General features: G+C 43.6%; 1 protein-coding gene across 1 annotated transcript in view; it reads right to left on the minus strand.

Annotated features, from left to right (window-relative positions):
• Positions 1-12,537, minus strand: part of LOC139444172 (serine/threonine-protein phosphatase 4 regulatory subunit 4-like) — a 79,013-nt gene that overhangs the window by 23,506 nt on the left and 42,970 nt on the right. Inside the window, exons 3-6 of the mRNA XM_071225069.1 lie at positions 6,918-7,065; positions 5,847-5,920; positions 2,899-3,005; positions 1,196-1,303 (exon numbers count right to left, since the gene is read on the minus strand). Of these exons, the coding sequence (XP_071081170.1) occupies positions 1,196-1,303; positions 2,899-3,005; positions 5,847-5,920; positions 6,918-7,065 (437 nt within the window). The remainder of the gene's footprint in view (positions 1-1,195; positions 1,304-2,898; positions 3,006-5,846; positions 5,921-6,917; positions 7,066-12,537) is intronic.

Below are 12,537 nucleotides of genomic sequence, written 5' to 3' on the forward strand. Positions count from 1 at the left end.
TGAGTCAGAGTACCTACCCGAGCCCCTGAGTGACAGTACCTACCCGAGCCCCTGAGTGACAGTACCTACCCAAGCTCAATAGTAACCGATCCTGCAACACCTCAACAACACCAACCCGAGCCCCTGAGTGACAATACCCCTGAGTGATGGTACCTACCTGAGCCCCTGAGTGAGAGTACTGACCTGAGCCCCTGAGTGATGGTACCTACCCGAGGCCCTGAGTGAGAGTACCTACCTGAACCCTGAGTGACATTACCTACCCGAGCCCCTGAGTGACAGTACTGACCGGAGTCCCTGAGTGAGAGTACCTACCCGAGCCCCTGAGTGATGGTACCTACCCGAGCCCCTGAGTGATGGTACCTACCCGAGCCCCTGAGTGATGGTACCTACCCGAGCCCCTGAGTGAGAGTACCTACCCGAGCCCCTGAGTGACAGTACCTACCTGAGCCCCTGAGTAATGGTACCTACCCGAGCCCCTGAGTGATGGTACCTACCCGAGCCCCTGAGTGATGGTACCTACCCGAGCCCCTGAGTGATGGTACCTACCCGAGCCCGAGTGATGGTACCTACCTGAGCCCCTGAGTGATGGTACCTACCTGAGCCCCTGAGTGATGGTACCTACCCGAGCCCCTGAGTGAGAGTACCTACCCGAGCCCCTGAGTGAGAGTACCTACCCGAGCCCCTGAGTGAGAGTACCTACCTGAGCCCCTGAGTGATGGTACCTACCCGAGCCCCTGAGTGATGGTACCTACCCGAGCCCCTGAGTGATGGTACCTACCCGAGCCCCTGAGTGAGAGTACCTACCTGAGGCCCCTGAGTGAGAGTACCTACCTGAGCCCCTGAGTGATGGTACCTACCCGAGCCCCTGAGTGATGGTACCTACCCGAGCCCCTGAGTGATGGTACCTACCCGAGCCCCTGAGTGAGAGTACCTACCGGAGCCCCTGAGTGACAATACCTACCCGAGCCCCTGAGTGACAGTACCTACCCGAGCCCCTGAGTGAGAGTACCTACCTGAGCCCCTGAGTGAGAGTACCTACCTGAGCCCCTGAGTGATGGTACCTACCCGAGCCCCTGAGTGATGGTACCTACCCGAGCCCCTGAGTGAGAGTACCTACCTGAGCCCCTGAGTGACAATACCTACCCGAGCCCCTGAGTGACAGTACTGACCCGAGTCCCTGAGTGATGGTACCTACCCCAGGCCCCTGGCCACAGGGTCCAACTGCTGACACATACACCCACGCACTTCGTAGTCCACATCCTGACACAGAGACTGGACCACTGGCAGGATCTCCTTCTTGATGCTGGAAGCAGAGAGAAATGTCAGCTAGGACAGGTTGGAGATGGTCAGCTTGGACAGAGGATAAGGATAAGGTCAGTTTGGACAGAGGACAAGGATATGTTCAGCTTGGACAGAGGACAAGGATATGGTCAGCTTGGACAGAGGATAAGGTGAGGGTCAGCTTGGACAGAGGACAAGGATATGGTCAACTTGGACAGAGGACAAGGATATGGTCAGCTGGGACAGAGGGCAAGGATATGGTCAGCTTGGACAGAGGACAAGGATATGTTCAGCTTGGACAGAGGACAAGGATATGGTCAGCTTGGACAGAGGACAAGGATATGTTCAGCTTGGACAGAGGACAAGGATATGGTCAGCTTGGACAGAGGATAAGGTGAGGGTCAGCTTGGACAGAGGACAAGGATATGGTCAGCTTGGACAGAGGACAAGGATATGGTCAGCTGGGACAGAGGACAAGGATATGGTCAGCTTGGACAGAGGATAAGGTGAGGGTCAGCTTGGACAGAGGATAAGGTGAGGGTCAGCTTGGACAGAGGACAAGGATATGGTCAGCTTAGACAGAGGACAAGGATATGGTCAGCTTGGACAGAGGACAAGGATATGGTCAGCTTGGACAGAGGACAAGGATATGGTCAGCTTGGACAGAAGATAAGGTGAGGGTCAGCTTGGACAAATGACAAGGATAAGGTCAGTTGGGACATGGGATAAGGTGAGGGTCAGCTTGGACAGAGGATAAGGTGAGGGTCAGCTTGGACAGAGGACAAGGATATGGTCAGCTTGGACAGAGGACAAGGATATGGTCAGCTTAGACAGAGGACAAGGATATGGTCAGCTTGGACAGAGGACAAGGATATGGTCAGCTTGGACAGAGGACAAGGATATGGTCAGCTTGGACAGAAGATAAGGTGAGGGTCAGCTTGGACAAATGACAAGGATAAGGTCAGTTGGGACATGGGATAAGGTGAGGGTCAGCTTGGACAGAGGATAAGGTGAGGGTCAGCTTGGACAGAGGACAAGGATATGGTCAGCTTGGACAGAGGACAAGGATATGGTCAGCTGGGACAGAGGACAAGAATATGGTCAGCTGGGACAGAGGATAAGGTGAGGGTCAGCTTGGACAGAGGACAAGGATATGGTCAGCTTGGACTGAGGATAAGGATATGGTCAGCTGGGACAGAGGACAAGGATATGGTCAGCTGGGACAGAGGACAGGAAAATTCAGCTGAGACATCCGACATGGAGGTTCACCTTGGACAGAGGACAAGAAGATTGGAAGAGTGGATGGAGTAAACGATACAGGGAATGGAAGCAGCTTTTAGAAAAATGTAAAACCAAGATCACATGAGCCTTTACTTTACAACATAAGACAATATCTCCAGCACACAGAACCAACTGATCCATGGACACTTGCCATCGTACTGTCTGAAGTGTGGGTCAGTTTCACACCTCCAAGTGAGGTTTGTGTACATGATTCTGTCAAAGTTGTCAGGGCAACCACGCATCTCATATATGACAATAACAGCTCCCATAACCTAACCACCAGCTGCCATATTATTCTCCACATTTTCCTACCAGACATGATCCACCTGTACGTACATGAAGGGCTCAAATTTGGTTGCAATCTTGCCGAGTATCTTGCAGCAGGAGAGTCGCGCCTGGACAGCCTGGGACAGTTGACCTTTGGCCACCGCTATCGTCAAAACCTTTAAACAAGAAAGCTGAAGGTCAACCACTGAACACGGAGATGCATTCATCTGTACGCCAGAGAATCTGATGGTCATAACCCCTGTCAATACATATGATCAATTTAATGTTAGGTTCACATGTAGGTATTCCATATATTCATGAACTAATTTTAAAACAGCCTGATGGCCATTTAAACGGAAAAGTAAACACACAATCATGCATGTTGCACAAATAATGAAAACAGCATTAAGCTGACAGCTGGTTACTGAATTAAATCAACAGCACATCAAGTTAACATAAAGTATTGAAATACTTTTACCATGATTCACTGTCTACTTTTTGACAATTGAGAGTGGTTGTTCAAAATTCAGCAATGGGAAACCCCATAGGATATGCATTACAAGCAAACATATTTTCTTGTTGTCGGTCAGGGAACAAACAGACAACCTTTGTCTGTCTAAAAGTTATTGAACCAAGTTATTTTTCCTTCGGCCAAGCCCTCACTGTAATGCTATAGCCCTGAATGAAGCAAGTCTGGATTTTCTGAAAGACTAGCTTCTGAAACTCCATCTCACTGGGGCTCCTTTGTCAATTTAGATGCAGTTGCTTGTTTGCGTCAAAATCATATATTTTCAGAGAACAAGCATTAGTCTAAGGCTAACCAGTGCCCTTATTGATAAAGGGATATCTGAGTGAGTTGGGTTTAACGCCGCTTTTAACAGTATTCCAGTTATATCACGGCGTGTCAGCTTAATGTGGGAGGAAAGCCCAAGTGATGCAGGTCTCAGACGTTTACCACTTCAGTGAAACCCACGAGCACGGGTATGGTGCTGACAAACCTAGAAACATAACCGGGGCGAACCCACAATCATAGGTTTCTGGCGTGCCCAAGGAACGCAACTCTGCACAACAAATTGCGGCGCCTTAGACAACTGGGCCCCCAATGCCCCCCAAACCTTAAAGAGCATGGCAGGTGATACCCAGCTCTGTAATGTATAGAGGTAATTGGGTAATCAAAACCAAATGTAGTATGCAACCAAATGTTGTAGGCAGTAGGCAACCAAATGTTGTAGGAAGTAAAATTGACTGAGAGAAAATGTTGACATTTTGGACCCCTCCTCTTTAAAAATGCTGGATCTGCTTTGGGTACATGTGGAACCTTTCCCCTATGAGATGTGTCATTTTTTATAATGTAAACTAGTCAAAATATACGACAGAATATGGTCCATCTTTATCTTGCTGCCAGCATATGGCTGATCCTCCATTGTTAATGAAAGGTAACATCATGTGGTCGTTCTATTACAGCAATATCAATGTAAAGGTCTGAAAATATCACAAGTGTCTACAATATCAGACAATGGTGCCCTCAGGATTGCCAATGTTTGATGAAATCAGCTGACATTTACCCAAGACGATATCAAGCCATGTGGCCTGTATCTCAGCATGCCTTGCTGATCACCATGTTGCCCTTACCGATGGGGTGAGGCAGGTGTAGGGAGCAGGTTCATAAACTGGCACTAGTCCTGAGTCCGTGCCAGACTGCCCCATAGTTCAGGTATCATAAGGACTAGTAGAAATTTGTCATTGTTAGGGTTTAGCTGTATGTTATCATTATAAGGACTAGTGGACTAAACATGTTGGTTTCTACTGCTGCATGACTCTTTGATCACCCGATAAGAGAGTGCATGCCATAAGAGAGTACTTGCTCTTGTGTAACTCAAATAAAATTGTTCAAAAGTAACAATAATGTTATTGCGACTGGTGCCTTTGTTATATGGCTGCAATGATACACAGCGATGTGAACTTTTTAAATCATTTCCCTACAAAGTAAATAATCTATGAAGGAGACATATCTAGGGAGGCTAAATATCATCTATGGGAGGTACTAAATATCATCTGTGTGAGGCACTAAATATCATCTGTGTGAGGTACTAAATATCATCTCAGTGAGGTACTAAATATCATCTCTGTGAGGTACTAAATATCATCTGTGTGAGGTACTAAATATCATCTGTGTGAGGTACTAAATATCATCTCTGTGAGGTACTAAATATCATCTCTGTGAGGTACTAATATCATCTCTGTGAGGTACTAAATATCATCTGTGTGAGGCACTAAATATCATCTGTGTGAGGTACTAAATATCATCTCAGTGAGGTACTAAATATCATCTGTGTGAGGTACTAAATATCATCTGTGTGAGGTACTAAATATCATCTCTGTGAGGTACTTCATATCATCTCTGTGAGGCACTAAATATCATCTCTGTGAGGTACTAATATCATCTCTGTGAGGTACTAAATATCATCTCTGTGAGGTACTAATATCATCTCTGTGAGGTACTAATATCATCGATGGGGGGTACTAAATATAGTCTCTGTGAGATACTAAATATCATCTATGGGGGTACTAAATATCATCTCTGTGAGGTACTTAATATCATCTCTGTGAGGTACTAAATATCATCTCTGTGAGGTACTAAATATCATCTGTGTAAGGTACTAAATATCATCTCTGTGAGGTTCTAAATATCATCTCTGTGAGGTACTTAATATAATCTCTGTGAGGTACTAAATATCATCTCTGTGACATACTAAATATCATCTATGGGGGGTACTAAATATCATCTCTGTGAAGTACTAAATATCATCTCTGTGAGGTAGTAAAAATCATCTCTGTGAGGTAGTAAATATCATCTCTGTGAGATACTAAATATCATCTATGGGGCGTACTAAATATCATCTCTGTGAGGTACTAAATATCATCTATGGGGGGTACCAGGCCTCCAAGCAACAGGATTGTCCTTCAATGTACCACAGAAGAGGGAGCTGGCAGAAAGATGAAATACCAGAACTCACATCTGACTTGATGACATCTTTGGGCAGCAGGTCGATGACATCCAACAGCGTGTCCAACCAGGCGGCAGCAACATCTGCGACATCACAACACACATTACACACATCGTAACTGAAACCACTTGTAATCTTGTTCCTATTATTACTAGAAGGACACACATACAATTACCAAAAATGGTCACCGAAGCATCAGTCCACATTATTTGCTGGGCAAACAATAATGCAAATATTATTCTTTCAGACATGGATTTTTGTTTATCATTTTTATTTCTGTCAAAACTTAACACAATTCAAAGACTTTACACTGAAAAACCTGCAATTGGGATTAAAGGAACTGTTTGTAAACTTTGTATGGCAGGGATTTACCTGGGTTATTTGGGGGGACAAGGGCACTCAAAGCCTCTAATTGTTGTGGTCCCAGGTTAAAAAATGTGTGTCCACAAGAAATGTTAAACATTTAATACAGTACTAAACCACAAGTGATGTAAGTTTGTGCATGGGCTGTTAGTTAAAAATAGATTGGGGATTTCCCCAAATGAAATAAGTCTACAAGTACTAGCTCTAAAGCATTTTATGTATTGTCTTCAATGATTACACATGCAAATTTATTTTAAATGGTACCAAATAATGAGATAGCATTTATTACTCAACATGCTTATGAATTTCTGCTTCCCAGTGCCTAGACTCTGTACTTTTGTGTCCATTCTTAATTTCTGTATGTTTAAGATGCAGTTTTTTGCATCCGCTAAATCCCTGCTACATCAAATGGAAAACAAAAGAAGCTCTCCATGATAGTTAAAAAGTATGTGTATCAATGATATAGGAAGGGCATTCAGTGAAAGGGAATCCAACTCAGGTATTGTGCCTGACACATGGCTACCCTGCTACCTGGAGAGAATCAGGAGTAACAACACCCTGCACTTGTGAAATGCACATGACGCATCAAACTTGAAGGAAGAAATGATGAAGATGGTACAGAGTGTGGAACAAGCTCCCCGACATTGTAAAGAGTGTCCGGTGTGCTACACAAGTGTAGTATAGGAAGGTGTGGTCTGGTGGACGAGGATGCTGTACCTGGGTCCTTGCTGTCCACGCTGCCCAGGATGGTCTGGAGGAATGTAGAGGCGTAGTTGTGGATCGGGACCAGCTCCCGCTGCAGGATCTGCAGGAACGCAGAGGATGCCGCCAACTGCATCTCAGTCTGGGCCACATGAAGCACCTCCTGGAATTATACAATGAACAATTAGCATTAGGTGGTATATAGGTTGGATATACTCCAGTCAGTTGAATGAAAGTAGGACATATTCCAGTCACTTGTCTATATGTAGGAAATATTCCTGTCAGTTGTCTATATGTAGGATACATTCCAGTCACTTGTCTATATGTAGGATATACTCCAGTCAGTTGTATATATGTAGGATATATTCCTATCAGCAGTTGTATATATGTAGGATACATTCCAGTCACTTGTCTATATGTAGGATATATTCCAGTCAGTTGTATATATGTAGGATATATTCCAGTCACTTGTCTATAAGTAGGATAAACTCCTATCAGTTGTATATATGTAGGATATATTCCAGTCACTTGTCTATATGTAGGATATACTCCAGTCAGTTGTATATATGTAGGGTATATTCCAGTCACTTGTCTATAAGTAGGATAAACTCCTATCAGTTGTATATATGTAGGATATATTCCAGTCAGTTGTATATATGTAGGATATATTCCAGTCACTTGTCTATAAGTAGGATAAACTCCTATCAGTTGTATATATGTAGGATATATTCCAGTCACTTGTCTATATGTAGGATATACTCCAGTCAGTTGTATATATGTAGGGTATATTCCAGTCACTTGTCTATAAGTAGGATAAACTCCTATCAGTTGTATATATGTAGGATATATTCCAGTCACTTGTCTAACTGTATGTAGGATACATTCCAGTCACTTGTCTATATGTAGGGTATACTCCAGTCAGTGGTATATATGTAGGATACATTCCAGTCACTTGTCTATATGTGGGATATACTCCAGTCAGTGGTATATATGTAGGATACATTCCAGTCACTTGTCTATATGTAGGATAAACGCCTATCAATTGTATATATGTAGGATATATTCCAGTCACTTGTCTATATGTAGGATAAACTCGTATCAGTTGTATATATGTAGGATATATTCCTGTCAGTTGTATATATGTAGGATATATTCCTGTCAGTTGTATATATGTAGGATATATTCCAGTCACTTGTCTATATGTAGGATAAACTCCTATCAGTTGTATATATGTGGGATATATTCCAGTCACTTGTCTATATGTAGGATATACTCCAGTCAGTTGTATATATGTAGGATATATTCCAGTCACTTGTCTATATGTAGGATAAACTCCTGTCAGTTGTATATATGTACTATTGTAGGATATATTCCAGTCACTTGTCTTTATGTAGGATATACCAATCAGTTGTATATATGTGGGATATAATCAAGTAAGTTGTAAATATGTAGGCTATACTCCAGCCAGTTACATAAAGGTAGGATATACTTCAGTGCATTTTCGATATTGTGGCCATACTCAAGTTATATATATGCATATTTTAACAGGCATGGATTTATTCAGTGCATTACTGTTTTTTTAATCGATCTCCTTAATTTTATTTAAAAAATCTATTAACAGTGTTTACACAATTTCGGTGATGGTGAGTGTGCTGCATCATGCACATGAGGATGGTACTCCACCAGCGTGCCAGAACACACAGGCCTGGGAGTCAGTGCTCGCACTCCAACACACGCACACAGGGGCCCAGAGGTGTTACAACGGACGTAGAATGTGCTAGATGAAATATTTGGGTAGAATTGAAAATAACTCATGAAATATTATGACAATATCTGGTTACAGTCTGTGTATCAACATCCCCTCAACAAACACGATCTACACATGATTAGATTCTAGTGCTATTTCAAGAACGTGCAGGAAATCCAAATACCCTGCAAATAATATTTGGCTTTCTGAGGGTTGTGTTTCTACAACTGTAAAGGCAGAAGACCTGCCCCACCTGTTACAGCTACTGGCGTCATGGGATCCGTCACGGATCCGTGTTGTGTCTCACCTAAACCCTCCAGCCTCACAAACACACAGCTTCTTATAGGAAAAGAAACCTCTCTCTCCCTCTCTCATTTGCTTGAGAGACTAAACCAATTACTTCTAGAAAAAGTAGTTTTACTGATTCAGGTGTATGTTGTTAAATCATCATCAACAAGAATGTTAAAGAAAGAGGAATAATGAAACCAAGTAAGGTAGAACAGACTTAACACAAACATCATATCACATATCCCGGACCTGACTAACACCAGTGACATTCTATCCAGAAATAACCCAGAACTAGGAACAGTGTCAAGTCTTGGTATGAATTCTATATTTGATTCCGTATGTCATATTGTAGACCTAATTGAATCACTCCTGATTGATCCTATGTTGTGGTAGAGAGATAAGGTGTTTGCTGAAGCTGAGAATGGCAGGCAGCCAAACAGTTAGATGTTTCTAGGGCACCAAGACAGGATAATGCAGAACTCTTTCCCAATGTAGCTGCCAGTGTCTGTCAGTGTTAATCTTGCAGACTACAATCACCAGGTTACATGGCTTAAGGCATCAGTCACACCAGGTACAAGGCTATCGTCAATCAAACCAACCAGGTACAAGGCTACCGTCAATCACACCAACCATGTACAAGGCAACCATCACTCACACCAACCAGGTACAAGGCTATCATCACTTACACCAACCAGGTACATGGCTACAATTCATCACACCAACCAGGTACATGGCTACCGTCCTTCACACCAACCAGGTACAAGGTTACCATCACTCACACCAACCAGGTACAAGGTAACCATCACTCACACCAACCAGGTACAAGGTTACCATCACTCACACCAACAAGGTACAAGGTAACCATCACTCACACCAACCAGGTACAAGGTAACCATCACTCACACCAACCAGGTACAAGGTTACCATCACTCACACCAACAAGGTACAAGGTAACCATCACTCACACCAACCAGGTACAAGGTTACCATCACTCACACCAACCAGGTACAAGGTTACCATCACTCACACCAACCAGGTACAAGGTAACCATCACTCACACCAACAAGGTACAAGGTAACCATCACTCACACCAACAAGGTACAAGGTAACCATCACTCACACCAACAAGGTACAAGGTAACCATCACTCACACCAACCAGGTACAAGGTTACCATCACTCACACCAACCAGGTACAAGGTTACCATCACTCACACCAACCAGGTACAAGGTAACCATCACTCACACCAACCAGGTACAAGGTTGCAGTCAGTCACACCTACCAGGTACAAGGTCGCAGTCAGTCACACCAACCAGGTACAAGGTTGCAGTCAGTCACACCTACCAGGTACAAGGTTGCAGTCAGTCACACCAACCAGGTACAAGGTTGCAGTCAGTCACACCAACCAGGTACAAGGCCACCATCAGTCACACCAACCAGGTACAAGGTAACCATCACTCACACCAACCAGGTACAAGTCTACCGCCACTCACTCCAACCAGGTACAAGGTAATCATCAGTCACACCAACCAGGTACAAGTCTACCGCCACTCACACCAACCAGGTACAAGGCTACCATTCATCACACCAACCAGGTGCAAGGCTACCATCAGTCACGCCAACCAGGTACAAGGCTACCAATCTTCACACCAACCGGGTACAAGGCTACCATCCTACACATCAGCCAGGGACAAGGCTACCATTCATCACGCCAACCAAGTACAAGGCTACCATTCATCACGCCAACCAGGTACAAGGCTATCATCAGTCAAGTCAACCATGTACAAGGCTACCATCAGTCATGCCAACCAGGTACAAGGCTACCATCAGTCACACCAACCAGATACAAGGCTACCATCCTTCACACCAATCAGGTACAAGGCTACCATCACTCACACCAACCAGGTACAAGGCTACCATAATCTATATCCAGTAGCTTACCACCAGATCTACTGGGCTACCATCAGTCACACCTTGACCAGGTTCATACAAGGATCTACAGGGCTACCATCAATCATATCCATCAGGTTACGGCCAGGATCTAGCAGGATATTCTTTATCAAATACTTCACCAACCTCAAGATCAGAATTTACCAGGCTATTATCAAATATATCACCCAGACTAAAATCAGGGTTTACTACAGTCAAACACGGTTGTGTCGACGTTGGAGGGCCCTATGTAAATACGTCGAGTCATCTGAGGTTCAACACAACTAAAAATGATGAATAAAGAAAGAATATGCAGGGACCAAGCTTTTACTTCGAGACAACCGTAAGTTCAACACAACAGTGTTTCACTGTATATCACCTAGTTTGAGGCAAGGATTTACCAGGCTATGTCTCCCGGGGCCCTAGTCCACAAAACAATCTTAATGACAATACAATCGTTACCTTTCTTACTTTAACATAGACATTTGCAGATCTTAGCAATGACTGTGGAATGCGGACCTGCTTAAGGCCAGGAACCAGGGTTACCACACATAATTAACATCAGCCCACAAAGCTACTATTTGTTACATCATCCAGGACTTCATCAGCTACCTCAGCCAGATCTACTGTCCACTATTCATAGGCCAACTGACATACCATTCCACCAGCACACCCATGTGTTGACAAATCAAGCACCATTACTGCTAAACACCTTCAGTTCCTGATGCGGGGTGATTCTCTACTGAGGTGTTAAGCCATATAGAATGTTTGTTTTTTACGGAATGTGAGGGAAAGGAATCTGAGTGAGGAGATCTCCATGATGAGGTTCCAGATTCCCAGATAATCTGGCGCCACAATTTTCCCTGATCAGGACCAGACCTCTCCCACACAATCCCTCCCTCCCGCCGTGCCTGACCTCTCATCCACAGGTAAACAAGCTAAATGGTAGCTCCAGGTACTAACAGGTCTTGCAATGCTGTATTTATGCAATGCTTATACAATGAGTGAGTGTTTTTTATAAGCTGTTGCAGAGAAGCTTGCACCAAAAAGTGCAGTGTAAGACATCCCCACTATCTGAAGGCTAGCTAACATCCAGAAGGACTAGTCTACTGTTGTAGGATAATAAGGCCATAAATTTTGTATTTGTTGGATCATGGATCCGTCTTCATAACTTTCTTCATAATTGGGAAAAATAATAATCCAAATTTACTTCTATGTTTCCGCTGACACGTCATACATGCTAAATTATTTTGAGATGACTCAGTGTCTTAAAAAAATCATCTATAAAACTTATGATGCTCTATTTGACATAATCATTCCGCCAAATCATTCACTCAGTAAGTCGGCGTGAAATTCCTTGCACAATGAATCTAGAGTTATGTCCCTTGCCCTTGATACACAGATTTTGCTGAAATTAACTCCCTTTGTCTTCCAAAAAAATGGCAAAAAGCGAAGCGAAGCGATGGCACTAAAGATGGCAAATCGTTTCTTTTCTTCTCCTTCTTCCCTCCCTTCAGGTAATGTTTGTAAAAAAACATTCTATGATCCAGTTTGAAAAAGAAGTTGATGTCAGCTTCCCTCCTCTGACTTCTGACTTCAACAAAAAAAACATCTGTGCTCCAACAAATGAATGTCTATTGCTGACCACAATGTGTTCTCACATGTCCAAATT

Source organism: Haliotis cracherodii, unplaced genomic scaffold (genome assembly GCF_022045235.1).
Source record: "Haliotis cracherodii isolate W230 unplaced genomic scaffold, xgHalCrac1.p SCAF_5, whole genome shotgun sequence".
Lineage (NCBI taxonomy): Eukaryota > Metazoa > Mollusca > Gastropoda > Lepetellida > Haliotidae > Haliotis > Haliotis cracherodii.